General features: G+C 54.7%; 1 protein-coding gene across 4 annotated transcripts in view; it reads right to left on the bottom strand.

The window, feature by feature from the left end:
* Window positions 1-1,224: 1,224 nt before the first annotated feature.
* Window positions 1,225-18,791, bottom strand: part of RNF220 (ring finger protein 220) — a 223,323-nt gene continuing 205,756 nt past the window's right edge. For 3 of the 4 annotated variants that reach the window (XM_036858410.1, XM_036858430.1, XM_036858441.1), the window contains 9 exons: window positions 17,019-17,140; window positions 16,521-16,653; window positions 8,189-8,285; window positions 7,899-7,985; window positions 7,704-7,759; window positions 7,509-7,587; window positions 3,229-3,337; window positions 3,007-3,081; window positions 1,226-2,254 (listed from right to left, as the gene is read on the bottom strand). In XM_036858410.1, coding sequence (XP_036714305.1) covers window positions 2,183-2,254; window positions 3,007-3,081; window positions 3,229-3,337; window positions 7,509-7,587; window positions 7,704-7,759; window positions 7,899-7,985; window positions 8,189-8,285; window positions 16,521-16,653; window positions 17,019-17,140 — 830 coding nt within the window. In that variant the 3' untranslated portion in view covers window positions 1,226-2,182. Of the gene's footprint in view, window positions 2,255-3,006; window positions 3,082-3,228; window positions 3,338-7,508; window positions 7,588-7,703; window positions 7,760-7,898; window positions 7,986-8,188; window positions 8,286-16,520; window positions 16,654-17,018; window positions 17,141-18,791 lie in introns of all 4 variants that reach the window. The other variant, XM_036858420.1, reaches the window with a different exon arrangement.

The following is an 18,791-nucleotide window of genomic DNA, read 5'->3' as shown; positions in this document are numbered from 1 at the left end:
GCAGGGCGGGTTTCACGCCCTCACTCTGGGTTAACGTCTCCTGTTAGAGAGCATATGGTCCCCAGGGTGGAAGTAACCAGCCATCAAGGACCCACTGAGTCCAAGGCAGGGAGAGCGGAGAGGAGAGAGCCGGAAGGAGCCAGCCCGGTGGGGATTGGGCATTGCCCACTTCTCTTCCAAACCCTCAGCCATCACTGGGGCTGCTCTGCCTCAAGGGGCCACATACATTCCCTAGAATCTTGGGCCCCAGGATCCTTGCTTTCAGAATATTTGGTGCCATCAAGCTGGGCCTGGGCCTGTGAAGGGCCTTCGCTGGACTCCAACCAGGGTGATTTGTCATCTGGGTGCAGAGAGGGACATGAGCTGCCAACTGGACCTGATTCTATAATATTCACTGTGGGCATCCCAGAGGAGACAGGCGTGTCTGAGATTTGGGAAGATGGAGGGTGGGCCTGCTGTGTGAGAATGTGTGGAGAGGAGTCTGGAGTCATAAAGATATTCTGAGGTCTTGAATTTTATCAAAATCTTGTTTTGTCAAAACAGCTTTCTGTGGTGGACAAGGACTCCTCTGCAGCTTTGAGCCCCTGCCCAAGTACCCAGAATGCTGCTCACTCACTGGCACTGGGCAGCCGTGGGGATAACCGTTTGACAAAGCTCCATCTCCAGTGCTGGCTGCCCAGCCTCAGTTCCCTGACTTGAGGGTCCACTTTGGTTAAAGGGGGTTCCTACTGTTTGTTTGATCTGGGCAGTTAACTATACCAGGCTGTTGGTCACTAGGATGGAGAACAGAAGCCACAGGGGACTGAGATGGTGGTTCCATTTTTGGTCCCTGGCTCACTTCAAGGGACTAGAAAGGGACAGAGGTTTGGGGCTTATATTTTCACCCAAGCTTATAGCTGTTCCAGCCCTAGACTGGGGGATAGAGGCTGCAACCCCTCTGTAGCCCCAAGCTCTGACCTCTTCTGTGATTAATGAGCTGACGATTCTGCATCGATAAGGAATTAACCTGGAGCCCCTACCCATCAATAGTCAGGAGTCCAGGTCCCAGCCTCACCCCCACCCCTGACAGTGCTCCAGGGCCCCTGAGCAGACCAACCCCACACTGCTTTACAAACCCGTAGCCAAGTCCTTTCCCACACTGCGGCCAGGAATTAACCCCTTAACTGCTTCTGTTCATACCACCCCATCATCCACCCCTCCCTATACACATGCACAGAGGCAGCAGCTGTTTATACTGGTTTAATCCATGTCAAATGTAGTTTACAAAGGGAAAGGACAAGTACCTTTGTATAGAATATACAGACACAGCATCACACCATGGGGCCCACAAGAAGGGCAGGGGAGACAACACTTTTCCCTGGGAACAGCAGTCTAATCCCAGGGAAGGTTCTCTGCAGAAGGCTGGGTAGCCAGGAGCACCCTCATCCAGCCCCAGTCTCAGCCCCTGCTTCAGCTCGGTTCCCATTTCCTGTGCCTCCCCCCTCCCCCAACTCCTTATGAAGAGCCCCAGGAGCTAAGACTAAGGAGAGGATCATGTCCCTTGGGGCACGTGCCCCACGTCTGGGAGAAGAAATATACACCACTGAACACCGAGCACATGGGAGAGGGAAGAGAACCACGGGAGGGGGAGAGGGAGGGGGAGGGGGAGGGGGAGAGGCAGGCACCCCAAGAGGTGGATGGGCCGAGCCCCCAGCCAGCCCTAAAGGAGGCACTGCTTCCAGGTGTTCTTAACAAAAGAAGAAAATCATACAACCAAAGGGGAGGGGACGGGGTAGAGGGTGAGGATTTGTCCCATTTATACACAACATTGTAAACATACACGGTCTATATTACATGTGCTTCAGTCTGGTGTTTGCATGTCTGTTTGTCCGTCTGTCAGTCGGGGGGGCTGGATCTCAGGAGCCTTGCCTGGTTACTCCCCCTACCCCCACCTCCCTGCCCCACCCTGGGAACGGAACCTGGAACAGGTATGGTCCCCAATCTTGGTGGGAGCCAGCAGGCAGGGCCTGGGCCTCAGCCTCCACTCTGGCTCGAGTCCTGTGTGTGTGCATGTGTGTGTGCGTTCATGTGTGTGCATGTATGTACACGGGGAACCTGTGTGCAAGTATGTACAAGGGGGGGGGTCACGTCACAGGCGGGGCAGGTGGGGCGCTCGAGGCAAGGCCTGCCTGGGGTGGCTAGCTCACAAGTAGATTCTCCGCAGGTCTCCGGGCGCTGTGATGGTGTTGCACTGAGGGCAGAGCTTCTTGGCACCCTGCAGGGAGAACAGGGAGGGCTCTGGTTATACCCTGTGCCGCACATTTGCTCGTGTGAGCCCCTGGGCCTGCAGCCGCATCTCCCCGAACCAGCTGTGTGCTGGGACCTCGGATCGGTCCTGCCCACCTGGGCTGGGGAGGCATGGGCGGCCTCTGTGAGCAGGCAGGCACACTCCTGTGTTGGGGAGACGCCAGGATCAAACCGGCTGGCCAGGCCCGCAGCGGGAGCCCCAGTAATGAGAACAAGGCTGGGTCCAGCTGTGGCTGCCGCGGCCCTAACGAGATTACACGCGGCCTTTGATCAGGACACAGAGCCCACGTCCGGGCCTTTTATTGCTGTCTCCGGGCGACATTTTAATGGCTGCTCCCGAGCGAAGAACAGGGGCAGGAGCAGAAGGAGCTTAGTAATGGGAGGGGGAGGGGCTGAGGCCCTGGTCCTGCTCACCCACACCCAGCCTCCTCCTGACCCGGGATCTCACTGCTGTGTGTAATACGTGGGCCTGCTGGGGTGGGGGGACGGGGGAAGGGAGCAGGCAGAGAACCCACGCGTGGGGAGAATTTAATAAACCTGGGTGGGGGAGGAGGGAGGGCAGTGAGCTTGGGGGTGAATATCCTGGCTTCGGGCTGTGGTCTATGCTTCTGCTCCCCCTGCCCCTTGCTCCTCCTCCCCCGAAGCAGGCTCAAGCATGAGCATGGACATCTGGGCAGTACCCCAAATGGCCACCCACTCCCGACCCCCATGCTACTTCACCAGGGTCCGCAGCCAGCACTCCTCACAGTGCACATGCCAACACTGGATGGACGTTAGGGGCATCGAGTATGAGTCCTAGGGAGAAAATGGACAGAGAAGGGAGGGGTCACTCTGAGGCTGTCCCACCCTCTGAAGGGCCCAGTTCACAGGGCAGAGACCCTCTCCAACCCCCAGGGAGCACTGAAGCCTGAGCAAGGGCGCCCGAGGTTCCCTTCCTCTCACCATGCAGATGAGGCATTTGTAACGGTCCCCACGGGATAGCTGCCGCTCAAGTTCCCTGACCCGAGCCTTCAGGGCCTCAAACGTGGTCACAGCTGAATCTTCGGTGATTCTGCAAAGAGGATGGCATACCTGGGCAGGCAGCAGGCTGGCATCCCTAACCTGAACGTCCAGCCTACAACTCCCTTGAATTCCAGAATCACATATATAGATGTCTGCTAGACACCCACCCATATCCCAGATCCGCAAACTCCACATTCCAGAACTGCACTCCTCACCCTCCTTGCTCCTCCACCTCCATCCTGGTGAATTTCTAAACCAGATACCTGGGAACCATTCTCAAACCACTTCTTCCCAGTCACTCCTGACATCCAGAATCTGTCATCTAGCTCCTAATATCTCTGGCATCTCCACTTCTTTCCATAGCTACCACCCCTAGTCCAGGTGCTCATGATTTCCTCTGTGGATTGTGCCACCAACCTGAACGGCCTCTCAGCCTCCAGTCCCCTCATTCCATTCTGTTCTCCTAGCACCTAGAATTCTGCAAACCTGACCACTTCTCCTTCTAACATTTTAGTGTCTACCTCAGAATAAAGCTCCACCAAACTCTCCACAAGCTTACAAGGGCCTCCTTGGGCCGGTCCCCGCCAGCTGCATCCCTCAGTGCCCTGCCATGTACTTTATGCTCCATTCACGCCAAACTCCTGAGTTTCCCCACACACCCCACCATTTTTCACTCCACTGGCCTCTCAGCACTTTCTGCTTCTTCTGGATCACCCCAACCTCCTAACTCACTAGTCCCATCTCATCATTCAGGCCTAGTTCCCAGCTCCTCCCAGAAGCCTCTTCCAAGCCCCCAGCCAGTACCCCAATGGTGGCTGCCCCTTCTGTGCTCTTCCAGCCCCTGCGCTGGACTTCACCATAGCAGTATAACCACAAATGCCTGTCACTGCTAGACTCACTTCCCTGAGGGCAAGCTGCTCACTCCACCAATACTGCCTCTGAACATTAGCCCCATACTAGGCACGTGAGTATGAATAAACATCTGCTGAAGAAATAGCTGGTCTAACCCCCAGGGAGAGTGAGAAATGCGGGGACTGATGAGGCCCCTGGGCTACAGTCCTAGCCTACCTCAAGGGCTCCTGGTTGCTTCTTCCTAGGCATGTCAAATGTCCTGTTGGTCCTCACCTGTAGTCCAAGCCCTGCACAAGGTCCCTACAACTTCCTGAAGACTCTCTGAGCTGCAATACTGAACAGGGAATAGCTAGGACTATTCTAAAGAGTGATCCCTCCCACCTCTCCTAAAACAAGTCAACAGAACCTGGAGAGGCTTACAGGAGGAAGAATGCTTCCTGGAGGAGTAGAAAAGATGGCACTGGAGACAGGCTTTAGGGAATAATAATGACAATAATACAAATAAAAGAGCTAAAATGTATTAAGCACTTACTAAATGCCAGGGATTGTACTGAGGGATTAAAAGTAATTATCTTATTTACACCTCACAAAAACCCCATGAGGAGATCCTAATACTCCTATTTTATATATGAAGAAACTAAAGCACAGAAACATTAAGTAGCCTGTCCAAGGTTCACAGAGTGGGGAAGATGGGATTCAAACCCTGGCAGACTGATTCTGTGATCAACCAGTAACTGTGTAAGTAACCACTACCCTACACTGGCTACACCCAGGAGGAGACAGGCCTCCAGGCTGAGGGAACAGTGGGAACCAAGGCCTAGAGGCCCTAGAGCCCCATCTGGCTGGAAGGCTCACTTCTGAGTAAGCAGAAGGTGCTACACTGGGAAAGGAGACTGTGTCCAAGAAGACCCCAGATGCCGCAATCAGAAAGGAAAGTTTATCTTACAGGCAATTTACAGGAAGTTGTTGAGAATGTTGGAAGAGGGCTGTAAAGGGTAAGAGCTGAGGTTTAAAGGGTGTATGCAGTCAGCTGAGGTAGAATCACAAGGGTGGTGTGTGGGCAAGGACCATCTCCTAGGGTGGCCTGTCTTGCCAGCTTAGGGCAGACAGTTGGCCCAGAAAGCCTGAAAGCTTACAGGTAGTCTGTCCCTGCTGGGTGTTAGGTGGTAATGGGGGGGCATGGGTAGGATGGTGGGAAACATTTCATGGGCAGCGATGAACTTTGATCTCTGACCTTTCTCTTTTAGGGCACTAGCAGTGACACAGAATGTGACTTCCTGATGGCTGTGTCCCTATGTCAGGGATGCTCTAGATCCATCACTCCATGGGTCCATGATTCTTTCTGCCTTGCCTCTCTCCAGGGAAGCCGAGAAAGGCTCTGACTACAACTCCTCCTGGCATTGGCGGATTTCCTAGGAGCATCCATTCAACTTTCCAGCTCTGGAAAGCTTTTACCATCCCCTCCTTCCTCACAAGCACTTGCACAGCTGGCTCCTCCCCCAGGCATTTTGCCCAATGCTCTATGTGCCATCCCCACCTGGACTGCTGGTAAGTTCCTGACAAGGAGACAAGGATGGGTAGCTGTGTTCCCTTCCTCTCCAAGGACCAGGCTGATCCTATGAGGTTATTTCAAAGGTTGGGAAACCAAGGCCTGGAGCTGGGGGCAGCCTACCCCAGAGTAGAAAACTAACTGTCAAACCCCAAACCAGAGAATGAGTTAGAGCTGGGAAGGCAAAAAGGATGGGGCTTCAGGAGAGAATGAAGCCATTTCCCACTTCCATCTCCAAAGGCTCCAAGGCCACATCCAATTCCAGAGCTCACCCTCCCTTGGATTTGCTCGGCACATAACTGGCCTCTATTCTTTGCTCTGGTGAAATATCCAATCCTCCAGGCCCCTGACCCAGGTAGGTTGTGAGCTATTCCTGAGCCCCTCTGGGGTATGGGGTGGAGAATTTCTTGGAAGAAGCCATGTCTTCCTGCCTTCCTCCTTCCCTAGGTTGTGAAAAAGATCTAGGATGGGAACCCATAATGTGTACGGGGAAGAGAGACATCATGGGGACTGAAGGGCCCTAATCTTGGCAAATCCAGACCCAATGGAGATCTCTGCACATGACTGAGCCAATCCCCAGTTCATCCCAGACAGCCCTGCCCACTGGTGCCTGTGCTCACACAGGTGGGACAGTCCCCAGCTCCCCCAGCCCTCAGAGGGTAGGACCTTCATGGATGGCCACTGGTTCTGGCCCCCACCTCCCCCTTGGGCGCCATCCCTGATTAATGATCTTGTCTTTCTGATTTATGAGCAGCCCCTCCAGATGAGGGTGGGTGCCCCTTACAGCCCCGCCCGCCCCACTCAGCTGGAGTAGGAGAGAATTATTAAATAAACATCCATACGTCATTCCTCCCCCCCGCCCCAAAGCTGGTTGCGCCGAACCCGTGCGGCCCGCTCCGGCGCTGACATGGAGCAGCTGCGGTGATTCATGGGCAGCTGGGCCCCGCGCTGCGGCCCATACATCATGCCAGCAGCACTCACGGCCCTGGCCGAGATAAACTGATCAACCACAACGGGCTGGAATGAATTTATGACAACACAAAATGGAGGGAAACAAATGGGAGGTGACCCTGGGCCACCGACCCGGCCCTGCACCGGCCTGCAATCCACTCTCCTGGCAGAAGGCAAGATGGAACACTGGCCCTGGAATGAAGAGGCTGCCTTTTAACCCTGGGCAACCTAGCCTCGAGAGGAGGGAGGGGTGGGTGTGAGGAGTTAGGTAATGGCCAATGGCAGCAGCTCCAGGCAGCCAGAACTGGACAATGCCACCTCCTGGGGCCAGAACTGGCCTTGCCTGGGCTTCTGGAAAGGCACTAAGGTGCCCTGCTGATTTCAAATCCTGGTGGCTCCTGAGGATCCAGGCCAGGGGTTGCCCAAACCTGGGGGAAGTGCTAACGGATCCCCTTTTCCCCTGCCTGAGAACACGGGCCAAAAATTCCTACCAGAAGTGATGAGACCCAATACTCCTGCCTAAAACCCACTGCAAGCGCCACCCGGGACAAGAAAAATGAAACCAATTTAGCTCCCGATTAAGAAACAGAAACTGGAGATGAATCAAGTGTGCTGGCTGGGCTGGGCGGCCATACATCACATTCCCTGGGCGGAGGCCTCTGCAGCGGGCGGGCAGGCAGGCAGGCTGACTGCTCCTCCCTCCACCAAGGCTCCCAGGGCCTGGGCCCAGCGATCAATTCACAGAGGCATGCTCAGCACCCACCGTCGGCTGTGTGACCAGGGCAGCAGGCCTTCCTGCTAGCAAAGGGCCCCTCGCCCTCCAACTGAGCTGTGGTTCCCCGGGCCTCCCTCCTGGCCAAACACTCACTTCTCGATGTCACTGTTCTTACAGGTCTTCTGCATGGCCTCCTGCTTGCTGCTCTCACCGTTGCTGGTAGATGGCATCTCTGCTGGGACAGAGAGGCAACTCACACTCTGGCCAGACTGGGCAGCACAGGTGAGGGGTTGGGCTTGAGGCAGTCACTACCACCCCCCATCACTCCTAACCTGTGTCAGGACTTACCGTCACTGGCCCATTTAGAGAACTCAGGTGTGATGCGTGTGCTGGGAGGGCCACCACTAGAGGAAAGGAAGGAGGAAGAACGAAGTGAGCCCTGAAGGCAGGCAGGATAACCTTGAGGGCGGGTACTGGGTTGACACCCACCTCAGGGCTTCCCATCCCTCTAACCCACCCACCCAAGCCTGTGCCCACACTTGCTTTAGGACTGCGCCCCGGAGTGCCTCTCTCTCCTTGGCTTCACCGGGCTCCTCGCCTGTGCAGGGGATGACGTCGGCCTCCGTGTATCTGGCATGGTGGTCAAGGACAATGGATCCTAGTTTGCGGTGGGCCATGAGGCTTGAATCCTCAGGAGGGCTCCCCCGGCCCAAGCTGAGACACTGACCCTGGGGGGGTGGTGTGGATGAGTGACCGGAGGTGCTCGCTACTTTTCTTATTCCCTTTGGACTGTCCCACCAGCCCCACCTTGTCCCGCAGTGCCCCAAGGATACTGTGGTTTCCCATACTCCAGAGTGTCATCCCCATCCACATCCAAGTCAGCATCACTGTCCGGATTCTCTTTGCCGCTGCACATGACGAAGCCAGAGCCTGTGGGAAGCAGGATATGAGGAGGGCCTGGGGCCAGCAAGACAAGTCCAAGGGTACCCCTTCTGTTTCCCTAGGTACGGGTCAGGTTTTGGGCTAGGTAAGGCCAAACAGAAACTTGGGCTTGGGATATAGAGAGCCAAGAAACTTGGGGGCTCTTGACTAACATTTCAGTCCTTTTCACTCTGCACACCTCAGCCTTCTCTGCACTGCCTCCTGCTCCAAGTGGTCTCTGCTTATAAACTAGCCCATTCATACACTAGGTCAGGTCCTCAGGAGACACCTAGTCTAGGCCTGCTGAACACCTGTCTTCCAGGTCTAAGAAGAGCAGGAAGAAGACAGAGACATTCAGGTCTACAAGGCCACCCCCACCCAGGACCTGGGCATCCCGTGTCCCATGGTCCAGCCTGACAAGTCTACCAGAAGGGAGAGTAGGCTGGCAAAGGCCCGTCGGAGCCATACAGCGGGACCCCCAGCCAACGTCCTGGTTTTGGCCGTCAGGTCCTTGCCAGCAAAAACACCAGGCAGCTGTTCAAATATTTGGTGTCTGAAGCGCCTGACATTAATTATTCATCCCAACCTCACTCAGCCCAGATTCCTGGACAAGTGCAGTTATAAAGGGATTAAGAAGGGATGGCCGAGGGAGGACAAGCATGCACACCTGCTTCTCAAAGCAGTCCATGGAGGCAAGCAGGTGGGCGGAGGCAGGGCCAAGGGCCGGGCAGGCAGCTGAGCTCACCGAGGTGCATCTGGCACAGCCACAGGCGGACTCTCGGCCAGTGGCAGCGGTGATGTAAGGCACTGAGTTGCTGAAGCTACTCCAGGCCCGCTCACCTGCCATGTGGTCTGACTCCCAGGATCACCCTTCCTGATGGCCCAGGGCCAGTGACCACAAAGCTGCTTCTCCCTCCCTGCCCGTGTCTTCTCCCAGTGGTCCCCATCTCGGACCACATCTCATGAGCCAGTGGAACAGCCCTGCCGGGAACAAAAGGGGCTGAAAGCGATGGGATCTGGGTTGAGTGGAATCAGAGGTGTGAAGCAGCTCAGGGTTCTGCCTCATGATCTCAGACATTTCTTGTTCATTCTTCCCACTTCCAGGGTCTTAACACGCTCATCAGGGCAACAGACATGTAACGGGTTGTCACGCCTCTCGCCTGTTCCTTCACCCTGTTACCTTAGAGCTCTGACCCTCCTTTTCCCTGCTCCAGCAGTGTCTGCAGCTCCCCTCTGCACGCACGACCAAGTCCCAGCTCCTCAGTTAGACCCGCTAAGCTCCGGATGCCCCCACTTCTCCACCTTCCCTCTTTCTCTCACTTCACTCCATAAGCTCCACATATACGGATAGACTACTTACTGCACCTCAAACGTCACCGTGTCCTGCTCATGCTCTCCCCTCCATCTGGAATGTTCTCCACCTTTCAAGCCCATTTCGAAAGCACTTTCTTCCTGATCCTTCTTCTCCCTCCTGCACCTCTGGTCTCTGGTCTCACAAAGGTTCCACCCATCCCAGAGGTAAGCAGCACCAGGGAAAGAGAGAGGCCAGGCACTGCCCAGGCTCCACCCCTCCCTGCCAGTCCTCATCTGCCCTCCACGCTGAGGCACCAACAAACTCGAGGCAGCAGGCAGGTCAGCAGCGGGGCCATTAAGCTGAGAAAACACCAAGTTACAGCCCTGTCTACTGTTCATGGCCAAGTGTCCTGACAAGCAATTCCTGCCTTGTGGGTGAATGGCACCTCTATAAACCCTCTGACAGTTTGGGAGACAAACTCCGCCATCAATCAGAATGTGGCCGTCAGGTTCACTTACAGCCTGCGCCTCCCGAGCTCTGCCAACCTCCCTCCCCCAAGTACATGCAGCTCAGCAGTCAGCCTCACATCCTTGGCTTAGCCAGGGCCTGCCTGACCCTGCCCAGCCCTGCCTTTTGGGTGGGCGAGAAGCAAAGCTGAGAATCCTGGCACCACTCCTCAGCCCAGTATGGCTCCCATGACACAGCTGAGAAAACAGGGCACCGCCAAACTGCCAGGAAAAGTCCTAGCTTCTCAACACATAAAGCAGCCCAGTGGCCGAAGTCCTTATCTCTGCAGTCTCATTGCCTAGCAGGCCTGAACCAGGTCTTGTACTCCAGTGGAACATAGCTATTGTGGTTTCCCAAGTCCTGCATGTTTTCTCATGCCCCCATGCCTTTGTACTTCCTGTTATCTCTGCCTAGAAACATCTCCCTCTTGGTGTACAGAACAAATTCCTGCTCGCTCTGCGAGTCTGACTCTTCTCAATCATGCCTTCTATTCATAGTGCCTACACATGGTAGTTGCTCTATAAATACTTCCTGAATGAACTCACCTCAACATTCTCTCAACCTTTATCGAGCTCACCCTCTGCCTGGCTTGACACTGAGGACAGTGTTTCCAGACCTGATTCCTACCCTCAAGGTGCTGAGTGTGGACGAGACGTCCCCACACATTTCTGCATAGGGGTCCCTTCCGTGGCGTCCATCCAGGCTCCTGTGCAACTCCAAAATCGTATTTATTACCACGTATTGTCACTGTCCCTTACCAGAATGAAAGCCCAAGTCTGTGATCTCAGCGTCATCCAGCACAGAGCTGGCCAGGCCCACAGAGGGTGCCATACAACACACCCGAGCAGTAATGGCTTAACGCCAACAATGCTGTTCTATCAGGTCCTGGGAGCCCTGTGCCAGAAGGAAGGCCAAGGCCTGATTAACTGGTGGCCTGGAGAAACCTCTCAGGCCACAACCCTCCCTCTCAGACCCCAGCTCTCGGGTGAGCCGCGACCTTCTGCTGCCTTGACCAGCCTGGCAGGATGGAGAGCACAACACATCTTGTTTGCCAAGGAAAAGGCCTGTCTCTGGTCTGAGCAGTTTCCTCTGACACTGACCCCATCCCCCAGCAGAGACAGATGTTGGGAACCTCTCCCTACCCCCACAGGTGTTCAGAACAGGCTGCCACCACCAATTTCACTCTTGTGCTGCCCCAGCCAGCTCCAACCTCCTTCCCAGCACATTAAACTTTATTTTCTTAATGAAATGTCACTTGCTGACTTCTGGCAGAATCATAATAAAAAGAAACGGCCATAAAGCCGTTTTATGCAGACAGCGCCCCTGCCAGCTTGCGCCACCCCCCCCCCCCACCCTGATTTGAGAAGAAGGCTCCAGTCATTTTATGTTCTCAGCTGCTGGAACATCCCAAGCCAGTACTCAGAGGCAAGATGGCACGGAGTACTCCTTTCCAAGCCTCTGGCTCCTGTTCTGTGCAGCTCTGGGGATAACAGGCAAGCTGCCACTCCTGATGCTACTATCCAGGGAAGGGACTCTGCCCCTGGGACCTGCAAGATGACCCAGAGTACCCTTTAGTCACCAGGGAGGCCGCCTTGCTGAGGCTCAGCCCCACTGTATTGTGGCACAAAGGGCTGGGCTGCTGCCCACAGGCAGACTAAGCCTGAGAGTCAGTGATGCTCAGCAGCAGGAGCCTGGTCCTGGGAGGACGGGCGGTGCAAAAAACCTCCAACTGGACACAAGCGATAGAAAGGGAGAGGGTTAAGTGCATATATGATAAGCAAAGCCTAAATTTTATAAAAACGACCCCCCTCTCATAAACTCCTTTTTTCTTAGGTCAAAGAGAGAGAGAGAAAAAAATCAGCGTTAATTTGATCAATTGATCAGATAATCGATTGAGAAACTGGAGATGCCCGCTTACTGGGGGCAGTAACGTCCTGGAACATGAAACCACAAAAAAGGAGCCGTCGATTTCCTCACCTGCTGCTCCCAACAAAACCAGAGCCCAGGGAGAAAGGAGTCCTGGGGCCTCTGGAGGCCTGTGCTCTCCAAAGGTGTGGTTTGAGGGTGGTGGTGCAAAGCAGCAGCTTCCGGAGAGTTTTACACTGGAATTAGTTACAGATGCAGTTACGGTGTCTTGTGTAAACGCCATCGATTGGGGAGCTGACAGTCTGGGGAGCTGCGATGCGGGACAATCAATCGGCCTGCAGTGTCACCTGCCACCTCGCTGAACAGTTGACAATGCAATTATCCAGTGTGGAGGCAGGGAGTTGGCGTGTGTCAAACGCACTTAGCCACTTTCCGGGCCTCCTCGATAACGTGTTTCACTGCCTCACGTCAGGAGAGACGTAGAGAGACAGACGCCGTTTAAAACCATTGATACTTACTCCTTCTGCCTGTATTCCCCCTGTCCTGGCTTAACAATTGTGTTCCAAAAGGCGATTAAATCCCGACAGTCGCCACAGGGGACAAGAAGGTGCCCTGCTCCTTGCCACCTCTCCTCGCCCCTCCCAGCAGCCAACAGTTATAACTAAAGGTGGTAAGGAGGTAGAAGGTGGCAGCCCTAACACTCTCCATTCCAACACTGCCTGCAGCAGTCGGCTGTTCCAACACCTGTCACTGACTGCACCTGGCAGCAGGGCTGCGCTGGGGGACATTTTTAGCATCTGGGGTTCCCATCTTTTGGAAACCAACACGGCAAAGGAGGCAGCAGCTACGGCCAGGCCAATTTCTCCATGCCCCTGGGCTCAGAACACCTCTCAACCCCTTGACCCATAATCTGGAGCTGAAGTTTTATCAAGCAACAGCCAGTTAAAAGACCTGTGCCACAGCTGCCCTGCCTGTCCTCTCCATGGCATCTCATCCCAGGCCACATGGAACCAGCCTAACTCTAAGGCAAGAACTCGAGAAAGATGCAGTCCCTAGGCCAGGACTGGGGCAGGGCAGAGGCCCTGGACAGTGGGTTCTCTTAGTATCATCCCTGTCCTCCACCTGTTTGATTCAAAGGGGCTCAGTGCTGGATTCCAGGGATGCACTTCCCTCCAGGGCTCAAAGATGGAGTTGCAGCACCTTCCACTTCCTGTGCCGCCTCCTGGGAAATCCCTCCATCTCGCCACTCATGTGCCCACCACATCACTGTGACCTTATCTGAAGCCAACCATTCCATATTCTCTCTCCAGCCTGTCCATTACAGATATGATGAGCTCCAGGCTCCCCCATTCCAGCTGGGTGAACTTTCACTGGCAACCAAAACAGGAGGGACCAAAGCTCCCACCACAAGTCTCTTCTCTGGGACCCAGGAGCTGGTGACAGGCAATGAGGAGAGCTGGGGCTCATTCATCACATACCTCCTTTGACTATAGGCAGGAGCAGGTTTGTCCCCAAGGGCTGTATAATTAGGTTTCTGCTGTGGCCCAGCCTAGAGGTCCCTTGCTCTGCCCAGGGCCGGCATAGGGCACCAGAAGAGCGCCTTTCTTCCCTAACTGTTGAGCTCTTTTAGGGGAATGTTGGTGAAGTACTAGGGTCCATGTGCTGCCCTTTATGCAGTTATTAACTCTGGGTGGGGAGAAACAGCACTAGCAGGTTAGCAAACCTAAGGTTCAGAGAGGACAATCAACAGCTTAGGCACGCAGCCCAGGGTGTCTCTGAGAACTGAGAAGGCCAGAGCGTTTCCTAGTCACTGAAAGTTTCTTCCAAACTACTCTCTTGAAAACTTTATCTCTTCCTTCAGACTCTTAAAGATCCACTTCCAGCTGGACCTATCTGAGTGCTTACCTGTTCTGTCTGGTCCTTCGTTTTGTCCTAAAATACCAATTCCAAGTACTCCCAGGCCTAAGCAATCTGGGCCTCACCCTCAGTAACCACAGGCCCCATCTCCAAGGCCCATTCCCCTCAGCCAAGTGTCCCACCAAAAACTCTTGCTTGTTCACTGGTTCCACGGCAGAATACATTCAAGGAAACCGATTTGCTCCACCAGACCATCTCCCAGTGGGCCTGGTGGGAAGCTTTGCTGAGGATGATGAAGGGGTCCTGGTCTGGGAGGAGGGATAGGGGGTGATCGGATACAGGAACTTATCTGCAATTCTTTCATATCTAACAAGGACAGCAATCTCTGTTCTGTCAGCACACACAGCTCGGCTTAAATGGGCCTCACCACTCGTCTGCTCATCCTGCCTCTGCTCCCTCTCTCTGAAGTCGGCTGGGCAGCTTCTTCAGCCAGCGTTATCACTCCCTCTAACCGGTCTTGGCAGGCAATCTAATTCCTCCTGAAAAGGTCACCGCCATTTTAACTGCCTTTCAATCACATTAAGCACGCGCTGCCCGGCTTGCAGCCCAGCCCAGCCCGCCCGGCGGGCGATCAATGCGCTACACTGACACCAGCCCGCCTGGCGGGGCCACACCCAACCCCCCAAGAGTTGGGGCCTATCGGTCCTGGCCAAGGAGGGTAGACTGACAGATGGCCAGCTCCTGCAGACAGGGTTTCGGGGGCAGAGGCGGTCAGGATCAGACAGGGCCTCCTTTGATAGCACCCCCCACTGAGGAGCCTCAGCCTCCTCCGCTCCACTGCGCCCTGCTCTCTGCCTCGTGGCCCCTGCTGATCTCGCTGTAAAACAGCCTTTCAAGTCTGCCTGTCTTTTGACTGCACTAAGCTGTTTAAGAGGCGGCAGCAGCTTCTATCAGGAAAGCCGGAGCAATTCTCTGCAGATAAAGGCACCTCCGGCCCTGTTCCCTCTTCAAGTCTCACTCTCATTCTCGCTCTCCAAATCGCTCAAAGAAAAGCCCCCTTTGAACTCCTCTCAGGAATTCTTGAAAAGAACCTCACAGTGTAAACACTCAGGGAAAACTGACACCCGCCCATAGGGCTGAAGAGCCCCTCACACCCGCTCTGCTAGTGCGTCCCAGCGCCTGGGAAATACTTGGTTGTAGCAGCAGGCCCCATGCAGCTTCATCCCCCTAAGCCCTGTCTGGTGCCCAGAAGCCACCAGGTCCAGTCCTGTGCCAAGAAACCTGACTAAAAACTTGCCGCGGTAATGGAAGATATGAAAATCTGCAGCCACCCAACAGAGCGAACCCAGAGCGGCATCCTGGAACTGCCCCTGGAACAGACACCTGTATGTACAAGTCACTGGACCCTGGGCTTTGCTGCTCATCCTCCCTGGGCCTCAGACACTCGGAAACTCCAGGATAGGGCCAGAGTGAAATGGCAAACGGACATCCTCCCACCTCAGCGCTCAGGATCGGGAAACGGTTTGGCCTGATTAACCTTCCTGATTTACACTTTGGCTTGTCCCCAAACGCTTGGGCAATATGAGAGAAGCCCAGAAGCATAACGCCACACCTGGGCTCATGGCCCCTTCATGTAGCCAGTCTGCCCTGGATGGCACTGTGGGGACCGCTCCTCAGCACCAGCCCGAGAAGCACTGCCCCCAATGAGGCAGAGACCCTCCTCCCAGCTGCTGTGAGATTCCCCAGGGACCAGACACAGCAATACTCCCAAGGGTGTTGCCCAGAGAACTGGAGGCAGATGGGAAGCAGACTGGCTCACTTAATGACCACAAGCTGCAGTGCCAGCTGTGCTTGTGCACAGAAAGAGAGAAGAGCTGGAGGCTGGGAGGCTGACAGCTCCCCCTTTGCCCTGCCCAAGGCAGAAGGCTTTGACAAGAGGACACCGACCCTGGGCACCTACCAGTCTGCTATTTGACCTGGTGGGGGTGGGGGACTTCCACTGGGCCAAGCTATATCTCTCCAAGGAGCCAAGTAGGTAGTGGGTCTGGGCAGGGTCCTGCAGAGTCCTCTGCAGCAGCAGGGGAGAGTCCCAGGGAAGCAGGGAGCAGCTGGGCACAGGCCCCTCTTGCTTCAGGGCAGAGGGCGCCCAGGGAGAAGAGATGGGATCAGAGCTAAAATTAGATTCACCAATGAAGCTCATGGGAGGTCAAATTTTGCCATAACTCACTCTCTCCTCTGTAACTGATTTCCCTGACATGGGGCCGAGGAGGAGGAGCAGGGGGGTGGCGGGGGGAATCCAATGTGTTTGCCTGGAAGCCCTCGGGGCCCCCAGTGCTGGAGGTGTACAGCAGGTTGCTGGATTCTCATTTATCAGCCTTAAGAGGGATGGAGTGATAAATGCATAACCGTCCCTTTAATATTTTATGCAGGTGCTAACGTGGCTTGGCTGTCACCTTCAATGCATCACCCGAGGCTGAGAGACCCCCTCGTCACTCCTAGCTTGCAGCCTCACAGTTCCATTTCCCCACCCAAATACATCCATTTTAATATGCACATCACAGGCAGGCAGCACGGTCACAAAGGAGCCCCGCCAGCAGCTGCTCGCACGTGGTGGAATGGATGACCAGCCACCAGCCCTGGCCTCTTGGCTCCCAACAGATGGATACCCAGCAGAGGCCTGGCCACCAGAGTGCCACTGCCTATGTGTCAGCTGCTTGTACCTCGGAAACCACCTTCCAGGAGAGTGGTGGCCCGTATCCGCTTCTGCCCGCACCACTCATACTCCTCAAAGCGGTTGCTGTTCTCATGCTCGATGTCCACGGCATCATCCTCAGCCATGCAGGAGCCTTCCCTCTGTGAAGAGCAGAGCAGGATCATGCGGGTCCCAGGCCATCCCCACCTGCTCCCCAGGGCCTGCAAGGAAGGCACAGCCCTAGCCCCAAGCTGCAGTGTGCCCCACAGGCCCCCAGCTCTAGGGCTCCTTTGAAGTAAACGAATCTAGAGGTCAAAGACCTGGGCTTTTCCCCAATAATTTTCCACTGGAGCCCCAGGGGAGGAGTGGGAGAGCGAAAGCAAAGGAAGAGAGCAAAGAACAGAGAGGAAGAAGCTGCTGAGACCACAGGGAGACCCCAACAGCCCATAGATCTGGAGGCAGTCAGCAGCTAGTGTCAGGGGAAGGAGGGGAGGGGAGGGGAGGTAGGTGGTGATGGCCCCTCTACCTTAGAAAGGCAATGCTCCACATGCCTACTCATCTCCTGCTCCGATCCTGCCAGGGGGCGGCTGCACAGGGGACATACCTGCCCTTCATCTTGCTTCCTCCGTTTCATTTTCCCAATCCGAGCTGCATGGAGAAACCGAAAACAAAGCATAGAACAGGCAGACGGTCACTGTAGTTCCCAAGGTCCCAGTGGAGCTGACACATCCTGACCTCCTGCCAGCCATTAGCCCTTTTGTTCAGTGCCTCATCTGGCCCTCATCATGCAGCACCTTCGGCTCCTTTGGGGACTGGACCTTGCCAAGAGCACCTGGGGAGGAGACTGGTGCTAGGCCAGCGAAGTGTCCACTCTTTGGCCACAGCTGGCTCAAGCTCAACCCTTACCTTCCTACCTGCAGTGCTCAATGAATCCAGTGAGCAAAGATGCTCTCCTTGGCACTTGCTATGTGTCTCCCCAGAAGGCCAAGACCATACGCTCTTTTAGAGTCAAGAAGCATAACTTTAGAGAACATTTCTTGGCTAGAATCCAAGGTCCCTCCAGGGGCCTGATTTGGCCTGCTGTTCACTTATCAGTTAAAACCCCTTTGTTCCTGGGCCAAGAGCCCTGAGGTACAGCCCTTACTGTCCTATGTAGAATTATCCCAGTGAGAATTTCTCTCATGTCCACTGGTCCCATTTTACAGAAGAGGAGACTGAGGCCCAGTCATAAAGGTATAGAGGATCTGAGTCAGACAGCCCAGATACCTTGAGAGGGTAGCCCTTACTGTGCCTACCCAAACCTGTTCCATCATTTCTAATCAGTGTGGAGGGGCTGGCAGGCCCTCGAGGCAGAGGGCTCCCTGCCATGCTGTCCCGCAGGGGGCTCAATTCCAAAGTGCACGCTGCAAGCCCACAGCACTGCTAATTAATGCCGAGAGATACAATCATTTCTAATTAGCTCACTAATCCCTCTCTGCAGCCCTCCTGTCACTGAAGCAGGAAGGGGTCAAAACAAGGGACTCTGTTCCCTCTGTCCCCTCCTGTGATGCATCAGTAAAAGTAGAGCTAGCCACTCTGAGACCAGACTGACTGGGGTGGGGATAGGGGTGGAGCCAGCCAAGGAGGGAAGGGTTCCCCACTGCAAGGCCAGAAAGAACTTCCTGTGGATACTGACCCTGGTGGAAAGCTCATCAATGCAGTTTAGGGAGCGAGACACAGGTGAAAGGTGATGCAGGTGAGAGTCGATAAGTTACAGTTTAGAGCTTCAATTGTGTGTAAGGTTCAGAGCCAAATACCTTATACAAGGTAGCTCATTTTATTCTATATCCAGAAACTAGGTTGTATTATCCATTTTAACAGAAAAAGATAGTCAAGGCAGTTGTCCAGGTAGCTAAAAAGTGGCAAAGGCAGCATAGGAAACCAGGCCTGACTCCATAGCTTAGAAGGCTTTCCTGTCCCGAGTGCCCCCAACTGATCAGCATCAACAAAGATTGATCCTGTGAGTGTGCTAGGTCAGCAAGAATATGCACTTGGGGCTCCTGCCTGTTGAGGGTCTGAGGCAGGGAGCTACTCCAACCCTAAAACAGAGTAGCCCTAGAAAGAGCCAAATCATCAAGAAAGCCACCATCCCACCAGGACTGAGCATGGAGTTTGAGAAACCGTGGTCTGCAGCCTGGCCTGTCTCTTCAATTTCCTGTGCTCTCACTACAGGAGATGTGACTATATTCTGGTGCCCCGCTTGATTTTGTGGACAAAGATCTAGACTCCTTCACCTTGACTTCCCTAACCCTTGGACACT

This window comes from Balaenoptera musculus, chromosome 1, assembly GCF_009873245.2.
Source record: "Balaenoptera musculus isolate JJ_BM4_2016_0621 chromosome 1, mBalMus1.pri.v3, whole genome shotgun sequence".
Lineage (NCBI taxonomy): Eukaryota > Metazoa > Chordata > Mammalia > Artiodactyla > Balaenopteridae > Balaenoptera > Balaenoptera musculus.
The sequence above is the reverse complement of the archived record's forward strand: the minus strand, read 5'-3'. Positions and strand labels throughout refer to the sequence as shown.